This window comes from Lemur catta, chromosome 8 (assembly GCF_020740605.2).
Source record: "Lemur catta isolate mLemCat1 chromosome 8, mLemCat1.pri, whole genome shotgun sequence".
Lineage (NCBI taxonomy): Eukaryota > Metazoa > Chordata > Mammalia > Primates > Lemuridae > Lemur > Lemur catta.
The window spans coordinates 55,722,218-55,746,906 of NC_059135.1; the positions used below are offsets into that span (position 1 = coordinate 55,722,218).

Genomic DNA, 24,689 nt, shown 5'->3' on the forward strand with positions numbered 1-24,689 from the left:
TGTCATGAACAGCAAGAAACAGAATATTGAGTCAATAATGATTTTCAGATAAAGACCCTTAAATTCATGAAGATCAGTGATGCTGCTCATGGTGGCAGAGAAATGAGTAAAGGGGACTAAGAAGACCAGGGAAACAGAAGTACTTTATGAGATCTTTAAAAGCACAGCTAAGTAAATAGTAAATATGTAAAAATATATGTCAGATCTAGAAAAGGAAAGATGTCAAGTTAAGATATTTTTGAAAAAGAATTCATGAAGATAAACATATGTCTGATATTTATTAAGAGTGACTGAGACGAAAATGGGCAGGAACCTAAAACGGAACTTTGAATGCCTAGTATTAATGGAAATAAAAATAAGCCAACAAAGAAATTAGAAAAAAAAAAAAAAAACCACAACCAACTGTACATGAAGAGAATCAGAACCAGAGAGCACAAAATCTACGAAAATAAGAATAGTAGGTCAGAATGAAAAGAAGGAAGCACCAGAGGCCATTAAGGGTTGACATGAGAAAGATTACTTTAAATTTTAGGGAGGAAACTCAGTACAGAAAAGACAGGATGTGTGTGTCTGCTCTAAAGTTCAAAGGAGAACAGAGAAATATCTGACTTAAAGCATAATGAAATAACTCAGTCTGACACTAAGTGCCAAAGAAACAGAATTTCATTAACCCTATCTCTCACACACAAAGATAGTTTTTTTTTTCGTAAGTCTTGGTACAATCAATTTGAAAACCTGAAGGAAACCCTGATATCAAAATGCATTATCAAAGAGGCTGCTAAGTCACCTTTCCTAGAGTTTTTAAAAGAAAGGCTGAACAATTTTTGATGGTGATACAGTGCTAAAGGCACAAAAATAAAATAGATGACCTCTTTTTCATGCAAAGTTTTTATTTGAATTCTGACTTTACTAATTACAGACACTAACACCCTTTTTTTTTCCTTCAAGAAACTAAAAAGATCATGGTTTATTTCTTTAAAAAAGAGGAAAGCCACTGCTTCTTTATATCCTATAATGAATTAAAATATACTATTGGTAATATATGATTGATTCTATCACTCTCATACCCAATTTTGATATTTTAGTAAAGATCTAAAAAGGATCTAGGACCAAATTAAAGGCTTGTATTTAAATGTGATTATTGTTTCTCATCTACAGGTAAGATACAGAAAAACATAATTAAAAGCACCTGTTCTGAAAGAAGTTCGGCTCATACAACTTCAAATTGTAATTGGTTACATAAAGAACAAAAATAGGAAAAACTAATGTATCGAATTAGGAGTAATAATACTGGTTACTCTTGGAAGAAGCAGTAACAGAAAGAAAAAATGAGGTGGGCTTATGGGATTCTGGTAATGTTCTGTTTCTCAGTCTGGATGCTGGTTATACAGTTAAAATCTGTAAAAACTGAAAGAGCTCGACACTTCTGATACATGCACTATGTATATGCTTCAATAAAAGGATTTTTTTTTAAATCCCTATTCCAAATGAATAATTGGGGATTTTTCTGTACTAAGTATTATAATAAAGATACTTAATTCTGCCAATTACATGCACACATTGACATCTGCATATATTTTACACACCAAAAAAACCCTAAAGGATGTTTCCTGCAAATTCATACAAAGAAGAGATTACAATGATTTACAATCTAGGTAAACTAAATAAATGAAAGAAGCAAGACTGAGAAAGTAATAGTTAAAGACGATAAAGCTAAGTGTTACTAGTAATGAAAACATTCTTCTTACCAAATGACCCTAGAATTCTTAAGTCCTCCTTTGACTTATAAGTTCCTGTATAAAATTCACAATTGTCCTTTTAGAACAAAAGTATCTGCTTAAAATTCCCATAATTGATATTATTACAATAAAGGCAAAAAGATGAATAAAGCAATAGTTAATTCATTTGTTTGGTTTTACATGAACAAAAAAGAATATCTGAATTAAGCAAGCGATTCTTCTGAATGCTATTTCAGTTTGCCAAATGACTGTAAAATGGCCCCAATTCTCCATTTTGTCCTGTCTGTATACTATAACATTTATTATCTAAAACATTTTCTGAGGGTCAGGTATCTGGGAGCTTTTTACTGGTATGGTTCTGGCTCAGGATTTCTCCTGAAACTGCTATCAAACTATCAGCTGCAGCATCTGAAGGCTTACCTGGTACACAAGTTTCACATCCAAGCTCACCTGACTATTGACAAGAGGCCTCAGTTTCTTACTCACATGGGCCTCTCCACAGGGCTGTTTATGACATGAGAGCTGGCTTTCCCCAACATAAGTAATTCAAGAGAGAGAGGAAGCAACAAAGACAGAAGCCATATGTCTTTCATAACCTATTATAAATGACATACCATCACTTATGCCATATTCTATTGGTCATACAGACCAATTCTGATACAGTGTGGGAAAAGACTATACAGGGGATAAATACCAAGAGGCAGGGATCATTGAAGACCATCTTGGAGGATGACTATACCAAGTATCAAAGAAACCACGTAAAAAATTTTCTCATAGGTTCAATAAATCTTCAGACTGAAAATACTCATTAAGTACTAAGAAGGATGGAAAAAGATCCTCATAGATACAAATGATAAAATTTCAGATATCTACAGATTAGACAATCATAGTAATGTCACAAAAAAGGGAAAAAATGTTCACCTACTAAGAATCAGATTACCATCAACTTCTCATCAAATGAATGGCAAAAGACAACATAGCAATGCCTTCAATTGTGACAGAAAATGTTTATCAACCTGGAATTCTATATCCATTTAAATGAACAATCAAACATGAGAGTAGATAGACTAAAAGTCCCTTCCAGATTTATCAAGAATCATGCAGTTTAGCCTTTAAACAAGCACTATTAAGAATATACTCGAGATTGCTTTCCAGTAAAGCAAGACAAAAAAAGAGGTAACATAAGATGCAAGAAACCCTACATCAACCCTTCAAGGTGAAAATCCTAAGGTAATAGCTGTACAGCATGCCTAGAAAGCAAATGAACCAAAGTGGAAAACAATTCCATGCAACAGACAGTATAATGGAGTGGGTAGAATAATAGAGATATCATATAAAGGCCCATTAGTTCTCATCACAATAAAATTTTTAAAATAAACTAAAAAATAAAAAAAGACTGAAACTTCAGGGAAAACAAAAGGCAATGTAACAGTCATAGCCCAAACAGAAACAAATAAAAGGTATTAGAAAGGTACAAAGGGACTGTAAGAAACAAGGCCATGTACTAAAGACAGTCTCCTTAAAGGGGTTCAGGAGTCAGGCCACAGGACTCAAAAAAAGTAAATGGATCCTAGCACATTACTTAGCCCTGTGCTCAACAACATTCAAAAAGTCATACAATACAAATACTCCTCGTTTTTTTTAAGAGTCAACCTTTGGATAAAAGATATTATTATGACTGAAAAATAAAATGCCAGCACCTTGACAATTTATTTATTTATGTATTTATTAATTAAGACAAGTGTTTTGCTCTTGCTCAGGCTGGTTTCGAAATCCTGAGCTCAAACAATCCTTCCACCTCGGCCTACCAGAGTGCTAGGATTATAGGCGTGAGCCACCAACCTGGGCAACACCTTGACAATTAAAAAGTAAATAAGTAGGTAATAAAAGGAAGGAGGCAAAGAAGAGGAAAGGAAAAAGGAAAGAAAGCTCTGGGGTGATTATTAGTTCATTTTATAAGAAGGAGTATCAAGATATTGACTACTGTAGATAGAGCAATAAACAGATATTATAATTACATTAAATATATAATAAACAAAAATACAATTATCAATTTCTGGAAAGAAGAAGAGATGGAGAAACGAAAAGTAGTATCAATGAACTAAACCTTTATCTTTCATATGAGAAAGTAAAGTGATGATAAGTAAATTCCATAAAGAGAATTTAAGTACGGGTTGAATATCCCTTATCTGAAATGCTTAGGACCAGGAGTGTTTTGAATTTCATATTTTTTCTTACTTTGGAATATTTACATATCATAATGAGATACCTTGGGGATGGGACCCAAGTTTAAACACAAAATTCATTTATGTTTCATACACACTTTATAGAAATACGGTCGCACTCTGTCACCCAGGCAGGAGTACAATGGTGCAACCATAGCTCACTGCAGCCTAATATTCCTGGGCTCAAGCAATCCTCTCACCTTAGCCTCCCTTAGTTGGGACTATAGACACTTCCACCATGACCAGTTAATTTTCTTTTTTAATTTTTTGTAGTAACTGGGGTCTTACTATGTAGCCCAGGCTGGCCTTGAACTCCTGACCTCAAGTAATCGTCCTGTCTTAGCCTCCCAAAGTGCTGGGATTACAGATGTGAGCCACCATGCCTGGCCTCGACTGCATTTTGACAGTAGCCTATCACATGAGGTTAGGTGTGGAATTTTCCACTTGAGGCATCATATCAGTACTCAAAAAGTTTCAGGTTTTGAAGCATTTAAGATTTCAGATTCTCAGATTAGGGATGCTCAACCTACATTCTTTCCATCAAAGTTATATCCTGAACACAAACTACACTGTTGATGGTTTAGAACACATTAGGGCAAATTTGGACCGACCACCTCTCTGCACTTCTTCTGGACACTGATTATATGTCTTTATGTATACAAAATGCATGAGGATGTGCATGCACATTTGAATGCACATATTCGTATGTACTTTAACTAAATGTATGACTATTTTCTTTCAGCAATTTTGTCTAAAAGAAAAATAAAAGGAAAAAAATTGCTAGAATGAAAGAAATAGGGAAGAAAATATCCTGGTTAACTGAAGACTAAGATTGAGATTTAATTTATTTCTCTAATATGTATAAAAGGTTACTCACAGCAATCTACCATGATAGAGGAACATGGCATCCCCTTTCACTGCATAAATCCTAATGCTCATCCTAACGGAAGTGAGAAGTATACCTGATTTTAAGAAATATTGAAGGGGGTGGCAGAAAGAGGCAGCACAAAAACATTTGAAAACTATTTTAAGGATATTGGAATAATGTCACAGGAAAAGATCAAAATAAGTAAAGGCATGCTGATGAACCTCACAAATATAAGAAATAGTTTAATAGGAGAGAATAGAGGGGACATACTGTATTGCTACTTTCAGGAAGAACTCCCTAACAATTGCAGCTCCTCCACAACAGAATGGACTGTCTATAATGAAGGTCTGATTTTTCCATCACTCTATTGTTTAAATAAAGACTAAAGACTAGAAATCGTCTGTCTGCAATGTTTGAAACTGGTAGATTTATTGGACAAGATCATCCCTAATTCTAAACTAATAAATTTTGACTTACCAACATCCATTGCAGTTTCCATGAAGCTTTTCTGCCGTGAAGCAAACTCTGCAAGCAATTTCTGTTGTCTCTCTCTAGCCTTTTGTCGCCTAGATTAAACAGAAATAAAGTTAATAGTACCAAATGTGCTTAAGACTTATCTCTTAATACTATCTTTCAGGAGTATATAAGGTATGAAAAGCCCCTGGCACACAGTTGAGAACAATCTATTTTCTGTATTATACACTAAATTTCATGTAAGACTTGACTGTCCTTTAAAGAATTCTACTGCTTTAAAAAGGTTTCAAATTCAGGCCTGGTGTGGTAGCTCACACATGTAATCCTAGCACTCTGGGAGGCCAAGGTGGGAGGATGGGTTGAGCTCAGGAGTTTGAGACCAGCTTGAGCAAGAGCAAGACCCCATCTCTACAAAAAATACAAAAATTAGCCAGGCATGATGGCACATGCCTGTAGTCCCAGCTACTCAGGAGACTGAGGCAGGAGGATCGCTTGAGCCTAGGAGTTTGAGGTTGTAGTGACCTATGATGATGACGCCCCCCAAAGCCAGGGCAACAGAGCAAGACTCTGTTTCCAAAAACAAGAAAATATACAGATTTCAAATTCACAGATTCAACAGATAAAATAAAAGCTAAGATTTACTTTAAATGTGAAATAATAATTGAGGTAGATAGAAAATCTGGATTTCCAACAACACAATTTCCTAAGTATATATTTCAGATGGGAGCAAGAACAAAAGTCTTTTTTAGCAAGGGACTAATAATTTATCCCCCATTTAATAGTAAATTAGTTGCTAGAAAAAACTATGATGTTTAAATATAAACAAAATCTAAAAGATTAGATTTTGAAGAACAGTTAGATTTACTGCTACCCTAAAAATAGGCTTCTCCTATTAGAGAATGAGCAGAAGGCAATAAGTTTCCCAGTTTCTACTAGGAGACAGTTCAAGTTTGGTTTATTTTGTATGAAGTAAAAGAATCTGAAGAGACTCAAATACAACATAATAGAATAAAAGAATAAAACTATAGTTCCAATCTAAGCATAAATATTCCTTTGGATTAATTCACTACTTCCTTATTTATTATTTATCCCTATCTACTTCCAAAGAATATTTTAAGACTGGTTGCCAAAAAAAAAAAAAAAAAAAAAATTTCACCAATACAACAGTACCATACAGAAGAATAAGAAAATAAAAGTAAACTAATAAAAAAAGAGGATAGGCTACCCAGATTATGAAATGCTAACAATACTCAGCAACATAAAATTTTACTCCCACTAACGGAAGGTTAAAACAGTAATTTAAATAAGAGAGGAGACAGAGAAAGAAGAAAAAGTAAAAGGTTAAGAGGTAAGTTATTATATATTACCTCATTGAGAGAGACAAATTTTTTACTTGAACAAAACTCATAGAGGAAGTGATCACAGCTCATGAACAAAGGATATGAAAACATAATGGACAGAATATACTATAGCAGTTTCTTTTAATGACTATTATTATATCTATATATTATAAAAGTCATAACATTATGTTAAACTAAGAATCTATAAATCATTTCTATAGGAAACCTAAAAGTATTTACCTATTAATCTGAAAGGATTCAAGGATAGAGCACATGGAATTTAGAAGAATGGAATGCTAATAGTAATTTTTAAACTATTTATATACCTGCTCCCATCAAATTAGTGGGGATAATCAGGAACAACTATAAAGTCAAGTTTTGTGGTCCACCTTACCATGACAAATTACATATTTTTGCCAATAATGTTCAAAAGACTTCTAATGTTCTTTTTTTTTTTTTTATTTCAGCTCATCATGGGGGTACAAAAGCTCAGGTTATATACATTGCCCATGTTCCGCCCATCCCCCTGAGTCAGAGCCTCAAGCGTGTCCATTCCCCAGACAGTGCGCCTGGCACTCACCATGTAGTCATATCTCCATCCTCTCCCCCCACCCCCCACCTCCCCGAGTCAGCACCTTCAAGCATGACCATCCCCCAGACGGTGTGCAACACACTCATCATGTAGGCATACACCCATCCCCTCCCCCCAGCCCCCGCCTCAGTTAACACTTAAAGATAATTCAGGGTCCACATAAGAAAACTTGCTTTATTTTACAACAAAAATTCTTCTATATTGTTTTTGAGTCAAAATATTATTATCCAGGTAGATCACTCATTTCATTCATCAAACTTAACTCTCAATGACATTGGCCATTTCAAAAAATTAAATCTACTCCTCCCCTCTCTTCCCTTCCTGAATATGAAGGATGGCAACACCTAGCACAAGGTGTCAGTATCCAACAGCCTTGGCACATGAGGGCATTTGTGTGGTAAAAGATTATAAGAAATTTATTACATATAAGGGAATTGATCAAAAAAGGTAATACATATATACACATTGAGGATTATGGGTGCTAGGTTTCTCACTGTGGGAGTAGAGTTACAAACATGGAAAGACAGAAAACAAGAATGGCTCCCATGGTGTTAGATTGGAATTGGAAGTATCAGGATGAACTCTCATGGTTTTCAGTACATGCAGACACAAAACTAAACATAAATTTCTCCCTCCCTCCCCTCTCCACATCCTCCAACACAAACACAAACATACAAAGATACATGCACACACGATTTTCCCTAGCTCTACCCACTAAAAAGGCATGAAAACAGCAATGCCTCAGTAGACTAAGCACATGGATTATGCTTTCCAAATATAATTCTCTACTAAAAGTAACCAAGACTCCTTGGAGAGATGGCTGACTCCAAGTTCAAGATGACCTTGGAACATCTTATGGTCCCAGAAAATAAAAATATCTTCAAACAAGGATGAGGATAGATGAAAAGGACACAGAAACCAGCTTGAAGGGATGCCTAGTGGCCAAATCTGGAAAAATATGAGCATCAAAATGAATAATAACCGTATTAGATAAAATAGGAACCCAGGAGTCCATACTGATAAAAATAAATGAATTTATTTAAAGTTAATAGGAGTGGAATATTACCATATCTCAAAGTGGTTTTCCACAAATTATGTATTAATTATGAAAGGGGGAAAAGGTAATTTGACAGTGAAGAAATCTGCCAAATACCCTCCTAATCAAGCGACCAAAGTTAACCACCAGTGATGAAACAAATTGAAATCTTATGGAATGCACAGAAAACACGAACACTTCATTGATATTCCTGCCAAAGATGCATAACCTGAATTTAAACATAAAGAGACAGCAGACAACCCAAATTGAGGGACATCCTGCAATGTTACTACTTACTATCCTCATAATCTTCAAAAGTGCCAAGATCATGAAAATAAAGGAAACATTGAGGAAACTATTCCATATTGAAGGAGACCAAAGAGACATAATTAAATGCAATGAGTGATTATGAATTGGATCTTTTTGCTATAAGAAACATTATTGAGGCAACTGTCAAAACTTGGGGTCTAAGTATTTAATCATACTCAAATACAATGTTAATTTCCTAATTTTGTTAGTTGCACTGTGGTTATGTTAGAAAAGGCCCTTATTTCTAGGAAATACACACTAAAGTTCTTCAGGGTGAAGGGGCATCATATCAGCAACTTACTCTGAAATGATTTGAGAAGTTCTTTGCACTGTCCTTGAAATACTTCTGCAAGTTTAAGATTGCTTCACGCCTATAATCCTAACACTATGGGAGGCTCAGGTGGGAGTATTGCTTAAGCTCAGGAGTTTGAGAGCAGCCTGAGCAAGAGCGAGACCCCATCTCCACTAAAAATAGAAAAATTAGCCAGGCACAGTGGCATGGTAATCCCAGCTACTTGGGAGGCTGAGGCAGGAAGATGGCTTGAGCCTAGCAGTTTGAAGTTGCAGTGAGCTATGATGATGCCACTGTACTCTAGCTGGGGTGACAGAACAAGACTGTCTCCAAAAAAAAAAAAAAAAAGATTGCTTCAAAATAGAACATTTTTAAAAATTAAATCTATCCTCAAAGAACAAATATTTGCCACAATGGAAGAAATGGAAACAAAACAAAAAGGTGCTATAGATGCTCAAAGCATTCTAAGAGACCTCCAAAAATGCTATGAGCAACAACAGCATGGATAGAATACATCTGCAGTGTCCAATCCCCAGGGCCAGTCTGTGGCCTGTTAGGAACCGGGCCACACAGCAGGAGGTGAGTGGTGGGCCAGAGAGGGAAGCTTCATCTGTATTTACAGCTCACATCACTGCCTGAGCTCCACCTCCTATCAGATCAGTGGCAGCATTAGATTCTCATTGGAGCATGAACCCTACCATAAACTGCACATGTGAGGGATCTAGGTTGCGCACTCCTTTTGAGAACCTAATGCCTGATGATCTGAGGTAGAGCTGGGCAGTGATGCTAGTACTGGGGAGCGGCTGCAAATGCAGATTATCATTAGCAGAGAAATTTGACTGCACAATAAATGTAATGTGCTTGAATCATCCTGAAACATCTCCCCACCACAGGTCCGTGGAAAAATCATCTTCCATGAAATCAGTCCTTGGTGCCGAAAAGGTTGGGGGCTGCTGGAATACACACTTGGTCTCCTGTATCACTACTTCATAAATTTATAAGTTTTGGTATGCTTCTTTAATTAATGCCACTCTCCAGCTCATCTTTAAATATGTACATTTATATTTAGAATAAATCTGATTATAAGAGTATGACAAATATCTAAACATCTAATGTTTGTCATATTAGATTTTTTTAAAATAACAAATCCACATATCAAACATAAGAAAACCTCAAATGTAACTGTTTGACACTAGTATTAAAATGTATTTCTACAGCAGCTGTCTATGACAACCAGAAATGGAATGTCGTTGTGAATTTTTTCTTAATCTAGATTATTCCTTTTCTAAAATTGGGTAGAAATGTAAATAAAGACCATTAACAGAAGACATAAGCAAGTTCTGGCAGATTCAGTACAACTCAGAAATTTTCCATTACTGCCCCAGAGGTGAAGACACTGATGTTGCATATTATTACAGCCAGCTACAGTTTCTTATTTGTATCTTGTTTTCTATGAAGCTAATCTATTATGAAAGCGATGCCAAGTTTGTCTATAGGTGAGGTACTTGAAAATGGATCCTCATTAAGTGTTTATGAACTGTTCTCCCTTTATTATGAAATTCAATCTAAAATCCAACCCAGAGACAAATGTGAGAAGCACAGTGAGATTCAAATAGATTCATCTTAATCCTTAGCTGTCTGCTACAAAATTAGTTTCAAGTCCTTGTCAGTACTGTCAATACCAAAAGAAAACAAAATCTGACAAAAGTAAAGCTTTTAAAATTTTTTATTACGAGAGCACTAGGACCTTTTTTCTCCCCATAAAAACAGCATCTGAGGCATAGTGGCTCACACCTGTAATCCTAGCACTCTGGGAGGCTGAGGCAGGAGGACCACTTGAGCTCAGGAGTTTGAGACCAGCCTGAGAAAGAATGAAATCCCACCTCTACTAAAAATAGAAAAAATGATCCGGGCATGGTAGCACATGACTGTAGTCCCAGCTACCTGGGAGGCTGAGGCAGGAGGATTGCTTGATCCCAGGAGTTTGAGGTTGCTGTGAGCTAGGCTGATGGCATGGCACTCTAGCCTGGGCAACAGAGTGAGACTCTATCTCAAAAACAAAACAAAACAAAACAAAACAAAACAAAACAAAACAAAACAAAACACCCAGCATCTGAACTATGTCCTCTAGTATCACGTTTATTATTAGTAATAATTAAAGAATACTTTTACCCAAACAAAATAGACTTTGATTCACTGAATATCTTCCTTATATGAAAAAAAAAGCATACACTATTTTTTTTGGACCAGAAAGAAAGGAAATGATACGCTATTACATAACCAGAATAAAAGACCACTAATTTAGAAGAGGTTAACAAAAACAAAAATCTTACCTCATTTTGAATTTTCTATTTTTATCACAGTAGATTTACTAAATTTTAGGCTGTTACTAATTCAAACTTAATGAACTGTCATCTAAATTACATGTTAGTTCTGGCTGGGTGCTATGGCTCATGCCTATAATTCCAGCACTTCGGAAGGCTGTGGCAAGACTGAGACCAGGAGTTTAAGACAAGTCTGGGCAACACAGTGAGACTTGGTATATACAAAAAATTTAAAACTCAGCCAGGTGCTATGGGGCACACCTATACTCCTAGCTACTTGGGAGGCTAAGGCAAGAGGATCACTCGAGCCTAGGAATTTGATGCTGCAGTGAGCTAAGATTGAGCCATTGCACTCCAGACTGGCTGATGAAGTGAGACACTGTCTCTAAAAAATAATTAATTAATTAATTAATCAATCAATCATATGTTAGTTCTTTTAACTCCTATTTCTAAATTCCTATGAGAAAAAATAGGAATGCTCCTAAATTCTTAATTTACTATAGGCCTTTGTGTATACTTTTTTTTTTTTTTTTTTTTTTTGAGACAGAGTCTCACTCTGTTGCCCTGGCTAGAGTGCTGTGGGATCAGCCTAGCTCACAGAAACCTCAAACTCCTGGGCTCAAGCGATCCTCCTGCCTCAGCATCCCGAGTAGCTGGAACTACAGGCATGTGCCACCATGCCCGGCTAATTTTTCTATATATATTTTTAGCTGTCCATATAATTTCTTTCTATTTTTAGTAGAGATGGGGTCTTGGTCTTGCTCAGGCTGGTCTCGAACTCCTGAGCTCAAATAATCTGCCCGCCTCGGCCTCCCGGAGTGCTATGATTAAGGCGTGAGCCACCACGCCCAGCCTGTGTACACTTTTAATATAAATTTTCTGTAAAAAACTTTTAATTATATCAGAGATGAAGTATAACTATATATGTGACTAAAATTGCCCTTGATACAGTTACCAAAGGATGATCTCCTAGCAAATCAAATAGGACAGCCAATCTTATCCGAAGTAGTGCATCACTAACAATTTTTGAACTTCCTCTTCTCATGCCTTCTCTAAAGCCACTCACCCCTTTTCTTCTATTCCACTCTAACCATCCCTTTTTACTCCTTTTTTTTTTTTTTTTTTTTTTTGAGACAGTCTCACTCTGCTGCTCGGGCTAGAGTGCCGTGGTGTTAGCCTAGCTCACAGCAACCTCAAACTCCTAGGCTCAAGCAATCCTATTGCCTCAGCCTCCCAAAGTAGCTGGGACTACAGACATGTGCCACCATGCCTGGCTAATTTTTTCTGTACATGTTTTTAGCTGTCCAGCTAATTTATCTCTATTTTTAGTAGAGAGGGGGTCTTGCTCTTGCTCAGGCTCGCCTTTTCAGTCACTTCTGTAGGTACTCCTTCCTCAACCATTCCCTTTAATGTTTTTGCTTTGAGTTCTTTTTTTCTGAGACAGAGTCTCACTCTCTTGCCTGGGCTAGAGTGCCGTGGCATCAGCCTAGCTCACAGCAACCTCAAACTCCTGGGATCAAGCAATCCTCCTGTCTCAGCCTCCCGGGTAGCTGGGACTACAGGCATGCGCCACCATGCCCAGCTAATTTTTTCTATTTTTAGTTGTTTGGCTAATTTCTTTCTATTTTTAGTAGAGACGGGGTCTCACTCTTGCTCAGGCTGGTCTCAAACTCCTGAGCTCAAGCGATCCTCCCGCCTCAGCCTCCCAGAGTGCTAGGATTACAGGTGTGAGCCACCGCGCCCAGCCTTTCCTGGAGTTCTATATTCAGCCTTCTCATCTTCATAATATACATACTCTTCAAAATATAAAGCATCTATCATTAGTTATATTCTCAAATCTGTAGCTCTAAGAATGCTCCCCTAAGTCTCAAACTCTACATCTGACTGTACTTCTTCACCTGGATACCTCCTTAAACTCAGTAAAGTACAGAACAGAACATATCAATTTTACCACTGAGCCTCAGTCCCCTTCCATACTCCCTCATCTCGGTAAAAGGAACATTATCCAAATCAGAAATCTGGGAACCATTCATGAGTTGTCCCTCATCTCCTACATCAAACTGATCACTGAGTTTAACAACTGAAATTCTGAAATCTTTTTGAAATGTCCTGGGTCTTTTAGTTTCATGCACATTCATTAGAAGGTATACTGTTTTTTAATAAACACTGAACCCTTTCCAAGAGTTTGACAGTTATGCTGAGTTTCAACCTCTCAAGTTTACCTTGTCATGTTTATGATAGCAGTGTAGGCAATATTGACAAGGCTGTTGGGAAATAGCTGGTGATAATGCACAATAATACAACTCTCTGGCAAGCAGTGTGTGCTAAGAACCATATCATATTCATAGCCCTTGGCCCACAAGTTCCACTTAACATCATAAACATCATTTATCTTGGGATAAAAAACATCATCCCAAGAATGAAAGTCAAAAGATGAGGAAAAAGGATTTATAAATATTATAATTTAACAACAAATTAAAAGTAACCTAAGGGTCCAAAAACTAGAGACACAAGTTAGAATGTGTTTAAAAACATGAATTTGTAAATAAGTAGCAATCATATATTGACAAAGATTAGAAAAAAACCAAAAGAAACTAATGCAATTAGATCTTTATTTTCGGAAATATTTAAAATTTTTTCTGTTCTCATTTAAAGTTGAATTGATAATAGTTTTTGAAAAGAGCAAGAGAATTGTTAGATCCCTAAAGCAATAACAGTATTAGCAATTTTTCCAAAAGAGTCTAGAAGTTTAAGGTAGTTATTTATTTATTAATGAATGAATGACAGGGTCTTCTTCTGTTGCCCAAGCTGGAATGCAGTGGCATGATCACAGCTCACTACAACCTCAAACTCCTGGGCTCAAGCAATCCTCCTGACTCAGCCTCCCTAGTAGCCAGGACTACAGACACATGCCACCACACCTACCTAATTTTTTTATTTTCTGTAAAAGGGAGTCTCACTATGTTGCCCAGGCTGGTCTCATACTCCTGGACTAAAGTGATCCTCCCTCCTCAGCCTCCCAAGTAGCTAGGACTTCAGGTGCATGCCACCATGCCCCAAAGGTAGTAATTTAAGGTTAGAGTCAGAAACTCTCGTCTTCTTTCCTCCAGCGAATTCAGCATTTTACATGCATAAGCACTGACTATGCTCCGTTCCATTTATCTTACAAACTAATCAATCACCTATGACTGTTGGTGCTAAATATCCATATGATCAGCCTTAATGACCAAAAGGAAGAAAATATCACATCTTCAACTGTACCACACGTTTAAAACATTAAAAATAAAAATTACCTTTCTTCTTTGTCCAATGTTTTCTTCTCTGCTGCAGTAACTTTTTTGGGTGGCACAGGAGGGGTCACTTTTCTACATATCTCTTCAATGATGCGTTTGTTCATTCTGCTTTGCAATGCAGCTTTTAGTAAAATTCTTTCTACTGCAGTTATACCATCTCCATGACTGTATTTAGGAATTTCTGGTTGGATTAAAATTTCCATGTCATCAAGCCAAGGAGGATAGTAGGAATTTTGTTTTCCTGAGAGTTTGTGGTGAAGTTTAATTAGCAAAGACAATATGCTTTCTTTAATTTCCAAAATGGCTGTAGTTAACTGTGGAACTGAACCAGGAGCAGACCATTTATTTGACGTTTTGGGACGAACCACCTGATTTGCTTCACTGCTACTGCGATTGATGATCTCCTGAAATTTCTTTCTGCGCTCTGCTACTAAGCTGAAAACTTGAGCTGTACCAGAATTCTACCATTAAAAAAACAAAAACAAAAATCAAGAGAAGTTATTCAACAATTTTAGAAACATATTAGTACTACATTTTCCAATGTGAATGCTCAAAGTTTACCCAAACATTTATTCAATAGATTTGCTGTTTAAATGAAACTGTAGATTATCAGCAATAATACTTCTTTCTCAACCTCCTGAGCCTATTTATCTGGAAAAGTAGTATCCATAGCCATATTGAAGAGAAATCATAAACTAAATTCCTCATCAGTTTAAAGGAAGAAAAGCTGTTCTATTCAACATTCATCAAGAATACTATACTCTTTACTAACTTCTAGGAAACTGCTACAGTTTCCAGTTAAGAAAATTACAAATTAATTTTTTTTAATTTTCTAAGTTAATGAATCTGAACTGGTAATTAATTTTACTTTTAAGGAACTTCACAGTAAAATTACTTCTAACATAAATGCTCAAAGTTACTAAACTGAAATGTAAGAAAGAAAAATCAAATTGATGTTTCATATTTTACTATTGCTATGAGCTGTTATTTGAACAAATTTTTTTAACTAAGTGTTTTTCTCAACAATTTATCTTCTAAATAGCCTTTTTACTAAAGTGGTCAAACTGCACTGCATTAGGGCTCTTAGAAATCATCTTTTAATTAAGATACGAGTCAATTTAATGGACTTCCTTAATTTTTTTAAAGTGAGTACACAAAGGATACCCCAATATCAGCTGAGCTTTTATGAATCAAAGTATAGTATACACTATTTTTCAATACCCAAGCTGTTTTCTAAAGTACTCTCTACCAGCATTAGAGGCAAAGAGCCTTTTATAGAGGTTCAAATATTTTAATTAAAACTCTATACAGTATTCCCAGTAAAAACATGTCAAAGACAAAGAAAGCTCCTATGAATAGACTCTACTAAGAGAAATGTCTGATTCAACGCTCTCCACTCACAAAAATCTAGGTTGTAGGGATTAGAACTGGTTAAGTTTAGTTCTTTGACATATTATTTCAATATACTTTATTTCTGATTTTTAAAAGTTAAAAATTAATTAAATTAACCTACATGCAATGAGAAAGTTAATTTTCAAAGTGAGTCCAAATATACAACATATAGAGTTTTAACACTTTTATGGGCTTATTTTATCAAAGTTAATTGCCATAGAAGCAGAAAAAATTATTTATAAATAAGCATGCTGCCAGCATAAAATTTATTTTGATTTATGAAATATCCAAGTCATTTTTAAGATGTTAGTAATATAGCTGCAATGCTAAATATAAACAGATCCAATGTGCCACCTATAATTGGGCCAAAATAGTTCTAATACTAGTAAGAAAAACTCACTTTTAAATACTCAGTATTATTTTTAAGCTCAACAACATGATTTTTCTTTACTATTAAGCTTAACATTTTATCAAAAAAACACACATATATTAAAGAAACAATTTTTAAAACTTAACCATATTAATTACACACACATACACACACAAATACTTCAAGGGTTTTTTTTTCCCATTTCCAGTTAAAGCCATGTTGCTAGTTAACGTAAATATCATACACATCTACCTCTCTTTGAAGAACTTTAGGCCGTCGTGAAGTCTGGCAGATTAAAGGAAAAAGACTGGTGAGGCAGAAGTTGTTTAAATATATCACAGGAAATAAAAGATAATTTAAAGTTATCTACAACCACATTTTTCTTTTTGATACCACAGGATAATCTAAATAATATATCCCAACATAACGCTTTTCCTTCTTGCTCTTACACTTACTTGTAAAGAACCCAAGCTATCAGAGCTAGTACTTGCAGATGAGTCTCTCTTCACTTCAGGAGCAGTCTCTGGAACTCGCACTCTAACATAGTTTATAAAGTGTCGCATGTTTGACACTAAGTTACTACCAGGAAACCAACTGTCATGACAACGTTCTGGTCCACACACTGATGCCTAAAACATAAAAATAATGAATATCAAACCTTGCCACATCTCATCTAAGGGACAATGGGGACGTAACAAGCCCAAATAATCATCCATAATCCTGTCATATTCCTGAATTTCTTAAAGTCTCAGCCACAAATTATCAAGTTGATAAATTTAAAGAGAATAAAACCAAATAGAAACACAAAATACAGTAATAAATTTCTCAATAGTAATATGAAAAACTCCAACTGAATCAGCTAAATGTCTCCTGAAAAATATATTTTTCAATCTGGAAATACTTAACCTTACAGAATATTTATTATCACCCATTAGTAATAATACAGTCAAATAAATAATGTTAGTTTGGACTAATTATGGAAGTCTGAAAAATCAATCAAAAAGTCAACATACCAACATATATTTTTTTCATAAATATAATATTAAGAGGTCTTAGAGAAATCTTAATGACCTTTTAATATTTATGAAAGAATATATGTTGATTCCACTTGGACTACAAAGAACTGCTGAATTTTTTTTTTAACTTGTTTTTTTTTTGCTGTTATTGTGCTGTGGGCTTTTTTATCTTTTTGGAGGGAGGAGATGAGAAGAATCTTACACATTTGTAAAATTTAATTTGTAGTAACAATTGCTTTTATTCTTTAACGAAACACATTAACAACTTGTATTCATAAGTACTTTAAACATTCTCCCATATAACAATATTCATTCCATTACCTTAAAATCTTACAGAAAGAATTTGCCACTCAAAAATAATCTCTAATCAAATTATTAGAATTTCTAGACTGAAGTCCTAACTTAATAATTTTTTACTAGTAATCAATGAGTAAGCAGTGAAGCAGCTGTTTTGGTATCAGAGGAAATAAAAGATAATTTGAAGTTATCTACAACCACATTATTTTTAATGTGACCAAAAATGCATTAAACATTCTTCTTAGATTAATTTTTATGATGTGAACTACGAATTTCAAATTCAATAATCCCATAAGTAGAGTTTAATATATCAATGAAAGCTCTAAAAGACCATGTGTATTTGAAGATCAAAACGGGCCTTTTCTAGCAGTTGTTAAGAAGATGTTACATGAGTATGATGAATCCATAAATGGACTTCAAGATGAATCCATATATACACTTTATTTTTTATTTTTATTTATTTATTTATTTATTTGTATTTGGAGACAGCATCTCACTCTGTTGCCCTGGGTAGAGTGCCGTAGTGTCAGCCTAGCTCACAGGAACCTCACACTCCTGGGCTCAAGCAATCCTACTGCCTCAGCCTCCCAAGTAGCTGTACTAACAGGTGCACACCACCATGCCCAGCTAATTTTTTTCTATTTTTAGCTTCCCAGCTAATTTTTTATATTTTTAGTAGAGATGGGGTCTCACTCTTGCTCAGGCTGGTCTCAAACTCCTGAGCTCAAGCAATTCTCCCACCTCGGCCTCCCAGAGTGCATAAATATACTTTATTAAGGCATAACATAGTCAGTAAAGTTATGACATGTCTGGCATGGCAACAACTAGCTAGAGTCAGATAGGGGCTGCCCCCTATTTAAAAATTTTAAAATATAAGAAACTACTTACCTCTTCATCTGATTCCTCTTCAGCAGAATTTTCAAGTCCTAATTCAATCAGATATAAAACCATGCAGAGTACATGTTCTGATAGATTTTGATGATCCATCAAAATCTTTAAAAAGGAAAAAAAGTGCCTTATAATTACTTTTTCCACAAAATGTATTTCATTTAAAGATCAAAAAGCATTTTAATGTTATAGATGAAAATAACACAATCAGGTACATAAAAATCAGATATGTAAGTAAAGCTACATCTTGGTGAAAAGACAAACTAAAACCAAAACACCAGGTTTCCTCTCAGGATCACATAGTACTTTAAGCAATATCTAGAAATATCAGGTGACAGATTTCAGGTTAACACACCAAATAGCCCACTAAAACCGTTAATATTAATATACTAGTATCTTATAAAATAATGTAACAAGAACATTTTACATCATAATTTGCTGACACACTTCTCCTGAAAAGGATATCAGATAAATAACTTTATTAAATAGAGTAATTCAGGCAAATGTGTCTGGGAGCACAGTTTAAGTGTTTATGGAACGTTAATTTTCTTAAAATCTGTCTTTAAAATTAAAGCTCTGAGCCTCTGGGTATTTTAAGCAACTGTATATGTATGTATGTCAGTGTGTGATTTATAAGGATGAGCAAGGAAGAAGGAATGTAAGTGGTTAGTAGAGAGACTTCTGAGGAAAATTCAATAAACCTAACCTTATATATGTATTACATAATGCAAGCCTTACACCTTACACAGGATTTCAGGGCTACCTACACCAATCACTTATTCGATATGATGCAACAGACCACTAGCCAGAAGATACGTAAAATACCGTAAGAAAAAAGTGGCCTGGCAGCTATCATCTTATCATTACAAAAAGGTCATCTGGCCAAATGTTGAAAGGAAAGAGAGGAAGAGGCTCTCTAGTGAGTGGCAATTTCAGTTGCATGTGAGATAGCAAAGAACAAAAAAGAGGACAAGCTAAGCTGAGCTTCACAGGAAGTGCCCAAATGGCTGAGGAGACTGGGAAAGGAGGATTTAGTCACTTAAGACCTAATCCATTGTTACTAAAGAATCTTTCAATTCAATGACTTTCTAAATTTTTTTGACAACTGAGATGGTTTTTCTATTTATTTGTTGTGTGGCAAAGTGGTGAAGAACATAGGCTTTCAAAATTTTTTTAAAACCTGAATTTTAACACAAATTCTGTCTATACCTATTTGACCTTGATGAACAGACTCTGGCCTTAGTTGTCTCATCTCTGAAACTGGAATGATAGCCCAGAATTGTTGTGAGGATTACATGAGTTAATATCTGTCATTTGCTTAGTATAGTATCCAGCGACTGGTATTCAACAAATATTAATAGTAAGTGGGTGTTGCCAATGGTGTGAAGAGCAGGAGGGGCCTGAAGACTGAAGATGACAGAAGTCATGCTTTCTGATGCAGTATGTTACACAGAAAGAATCAAGGCTCAGCCACACAACCAGCTAGTATAAGCAACACTAGAACACAAACCACAAACTCCCAGACCATCGCCTATCATTACTACAACTACTAATAAATAAAATATTGCTAGCTAAATTAAAATAAATTTTGACTTGAAATCCTGTAGTATTACAGCTCTGACTAACTTAAAAACTAAGGAGAAAAAAATCCCTTTATAAGGCATTACAAGGAAAAATAACTAAAAATGATTTTTCCAGGGAGTTTTATTTTAACATGTTCTTTAACATTAAACATGGCAAGGGATAAAGGTGATTTTCTGAAATTGATTTTCAAAAAGTTGACTTGACAATGCAATGTCAATTAGAAAAGTGATTTTTGTTTTTGTTTTTGTCTTCTTGAGACAGTCTTGCTCTGTCACCCAGGCTGAAGTGGAGTGACCTCATCACAGCTCACTGCAACCTCCAATTCCTGGGCTCAAGCAATCCTCCTGTCTCAGCCTCCAGAGTAGCTGGGACTACAGATGCTCACCACTATGCCAGGCTAAATTTTCTATTTTTTGTAGAGACCAGGTCTTGCTCTTGCTTAGGCTGGTCTGGAACTCCTGGCCTCAAGGGATCCTCCCACCTCAGCCTCCCAGAGTGCTAGGATTGCAGGCATGAGCCACAACACTCGGCCAGAAAAGTGTTTTTGTTTTGAGAAGTAGTCTCGCTCTGTCGCCCAGGCTGGAGTCCACTGGCATAATCTTAGCTCATTGTAGCCTCAAACTCCTGGGCTCAAACGATCTTCCTGTCTCGGCCTCCCAAATAGCTGGGACTACAGGCACACACCAACATGCCCAACTAATTGATTTTATTTTTTCTAAAGATGGAGTCTTGCTATATTGCCCAGACTAGTCCCTAATGTCTGGGCTCAAGTGATCCTCCTGCCTTGGCCTGCCAAGCACTGGAATTAAAGGTGTGAGCCATTAATTCAGAAAAAAATAGAAAAGTTTTTTAAAATTATTATTATTAATATTAAAGTCAAGAAAGCTATTACAAAGTTGATTTTCAAAATATTTTTATAATAGTCTTGTAACAACTAACATGTTGCCTTTTTATTTTTCATAAAATACTATTTTTACATTAAGCAATGAAGAAGTTGAAAAATATAACTTGAAAGAGCATAATTTATTTGAAGTAAAGATTCCATAATTTTTCATGAGTTATTTATTAGTTATTTTTACTTACAACAGTACTCAGCTTCCCCATCTGAACTAGATATCTAACCTCTAAAACTCAATTTCCTATCGAAAAGGGAGAATAACAGAACTTTCACTCATAAAGATTTTTGCTAGAATTAAACAAAATAATGCCTACAAGTATATATAAAGCATCTCAAACAAAATTTAGCACTAAGTAAACATTCAAAGAATTTCCATTATTTGTAAAATAAATACAAATATCTTTTTAGTAAGATAAGGTATTCTACATTTCTTAATGCAAAAAAGCATTTTAAGTCATTTACTGAATAATCCTTTTGGAAATTAATGAAAATAAACCATTCAAGGTGTCTTGCCTAAAATCTTAACAGAATAACTTTTACAACAAATAAAATGCAAAACTGGCCATGTGTAGGGTTGAAAGGAAGGGAGGTATAGAAATCTAAAAGTATTATTTCATTACAACATTAGGAAAAAGTTGTCTACTTAACTAAATTTAATGCATACTTTCTTAAATAATTTTAAAAAATTGTACACAGTAGTTGGACATTTGCATAACAAATAAGCTTTTATTCAAATTTCTTATAATTTTTAATTTTCAAATTCTAATTAGGAAGAGGCACAATAGGTTTTCCTTGTACCTAATTGCTAATATTTATCATGTCTATATTTTACAGATGTTTATAGTTATTTTATCTAATGAGTATAGTTTATCTTTCATCTTTTATCCAGATTAGATCACAAAAATTCTTGTTTTATATATACATACTACATAATATTACGTTACATATAATTTGAGGATACAATCAATGTTCATCAAATAAATAAATCAGTTCTATACGAGAAGATTCAAGAATAAAATAAATTCTAGGTAACAAGAAAGTAAAAGCATCATCTTTTGAGTTCCTAAGATGTTTATCAAAAACAATTCCTGGCCTGGGGTAGAGGGGGTGGCTCACACCTGTAATCCTAGCACTCTGGGAGGCCCAGCCAGGAGGACCGCTTGAGCTCAGGAGTTTGAGACCAGCCTGAGCAAGAGTGAAACCCCATTTCTACTAAAAATAGAAAAAATGAGCCGGGTATGGTAGCACACGTCTGTAGTCCCAGCTACATGGGAGGCTGAGGCAGGAGGATTGCTTGAGCCCAGGACTCTGAGGTTGCTGTGAGCTAGGCTGACGCCACAGCACTCTACCCCAGGCAACAGAGTAAGACTCTGTCTCAAAAAAAAAAAAAAATTCTTTGATGCTGCCACACAGGGACCCCACTCAAACCCCTACATGTCACATTCCTGATCAGAAGAAAAAAGCAACCTAAGGGTCACTGGCCCGCATAGCTGTCATTTTAGTGGGTTCTGGGGTTGTTCAGTTCCTGTAGTGCTTTCCATCCTTCCTGTAGTTCCACAGCATTTCACTTCTTGTTCTATAGAAGCTATAAATAAATATTTCCTTCTGTAGCTGCATAAGATAAAAAGTTTCTCACAAAGAGTGGTATAGCTATTCCATTATTTTCAACTTGGATTTCAAATGTATTTGATTATAACATATCCTCATACATTTTAAATGTATAAATACACTTTGCTTTATAAATGATACTTTTATGTAAATATCCTACGGCACTTTTATTTGAAAATTATGAAAATAAATTCTAATCTAAGTCTTTCTATTCAAATTACTACTGTACCTTGTAAAGCAGAGTGAATAGCACAATGTGTAAAGTTTTACAGTGCAAAAGTCTCATAAGACCTTTATAGCTAGAATGGAGTGATGTCCTTTTCTTATAGGGAGGCCAGGGATTTCCAGGGAATTTTCCACTCTGTTTTAAACTGTAAAATACAACAAAACTAAAATTAGGTGACAGACTCAAAATTAAACTGTGATTTAAATAGTGATTTATAGACATCAATTTCTGTTACATTTTTCTATGCAGTACTATTTTTAATGAAATTGTTTAAAATGCCAAACACATTTCTAGTCTCCACATGATGAACACTACTATTTCCTTTCCGATTGGATAAAAATGAGTAGCAAAGGCTATGCTGAAAACTAGAAAGAAATATAAACTTTAAAATGCTAACAAAGAGAAAAGAACAGAAAGAATACAAAGTAAAATACTCAGAAATTTCCAGTTCTAACAATTGAGCAAAATAGATAACCTGAAAATTCTCCTACTATCAATGGTTGGAAAAGCTGGATAAAATATAAAATATGTTTTGAATAAATATTTGAGCCCATAAAAAAAGAAAGTGGAGTTCTAAGTATCAGGAAAAAAGAAGGAAAACAACAAAAACTAATACCCTGCCAATGGTCTTGGACAGGCAAATTACAAGGTGCTGGGTTGGGGTCATATAAGGTGCAGATGGAACTGAGATCCCACCTAAAGCTGACACCCTTGAAAGGCTTTACCATCAATGAAAGGTAACCCACAAGGAGAAATAAGAAGTTTGTCCTTTCTGAGATGGAAGAACAACAGGCTCCCCAAGGAGATAATAATTATGAACATTTATGCAAATAGAGTAGTCTCCCCTTATCTGCAAGGGATACATTCCAAGACCCCAATGGATGCCTGAAATCCCAAATAGTACCGAAGCCTATATACATTATGTTTTTTCTATACATACATACCTACAATAAAGTTTAATTTATAAATTAGGCACAGTAAGAGATTAACAAAAATAACTAATAATAAAATAGGACAATTATACTATAATAAAAGTTAGGTGAATATGCACGCTCTCAAAATATCTTATTTTCTGTAAAATTTGAATTAAAACAAAAAGAAAAAAGGGGAAAAAATCTTATTGTATGTTAGTCTCCCTTATCCACAGTTTCACTTTCTGTAGTTTCAGTTACCTGAGGTCAACTGTGGTCTGAAAATATTAAATGGAAAATTCCAGAAATAAACAATTCATAAGTTTTAAATTGCACTCCATTCACGATATTAATTGTTCTATTTCATTATTGTTGTTGCCAATCTCTTACTGTGCCTAATTTATAAATTAAAGTTTATCAGAGATACATATGTACAGGAAAAAACATAGTACATATAAGGTTTGGTAGTATCTGAGATGTCAGGCATTCACATTGGTGGTCGTGGAACTTATCTCCCAAGGGTAAGGGGAAACTGATATATTTTACTCACCCTTTTCTTGCAATGATGATAAACTGTCTACGTGACAAGATGAAGTGAGGTGAATAATGTAGGCATTGTGACTTAGCATTAGGGACTACTGACCTTCTGACAATATGTCAGAAAAGATCATCTATGTGGGTATTCCTGGATCATCGGGTCATGACAATGTTGATGGTTGGATGTCAGGAGCAGACAATGTCCTTAACTAACAAGTGGGTAGCACATACAGCACGGTACAGTGGACAAAGGAACGATTCACATCCCAAGTAGAACAGAGCAGGATAACATGAGATTTTATCACACTATTCAGAATGGCACGTAATTTAAAACTTATGAATAATTTATTTCTAGAATCTTCCATTTAATATTTTTAGACAGCAATTGACTGTGGGTAATTGAAACTATGGAAAGCTAAACTGCAGATGGGGGGGTGAGGGAAGTTGGGACTACTGTAATAGCAGATTTA

The 24,689-nt window shown here is 35.2% G+C and overlaps 1 protein-coding gene across 2 annotated transcripts in view; it reads right to left on the reverse strand.

Annotated features, from left to right (window-relative positions):
- Nucleotides 1-24,689, reverse strand: part of UBR3 (ubiquitin protein ligase E3 component n-recognin 3) — a 183,142-nt gene that overhangs the window by 66,667 nt on the left and 91,786 nt on the right. For both annotated transcript variants that reach the window (XM_045558723.1, XM_045558722.1), the window contains exons 20-24: nt 22,775-22,916; nt 18,456-18,560; nt 16,710-16,883; nt 14,493-14,953; nt 5,310-5,398 (exon numbers count right to left, since the gene is read on the reverse strand). In XM_045558723.1, the coding sequence (XP_045414679.1) occupies nt 5,310-5,398; nt 14,493-14,953; nt 16,710-16,883; nt 18,456-18,560; nt 22,775-22,916 (971 nt within the window). The remainder of the gene's footprint in view (nt 1-5,309; nt 5,399-14,492; nt 14,954-16,709; nt 16,884-18,455; nt 18,561-22,774; nt 22,917-24,689) is intronic.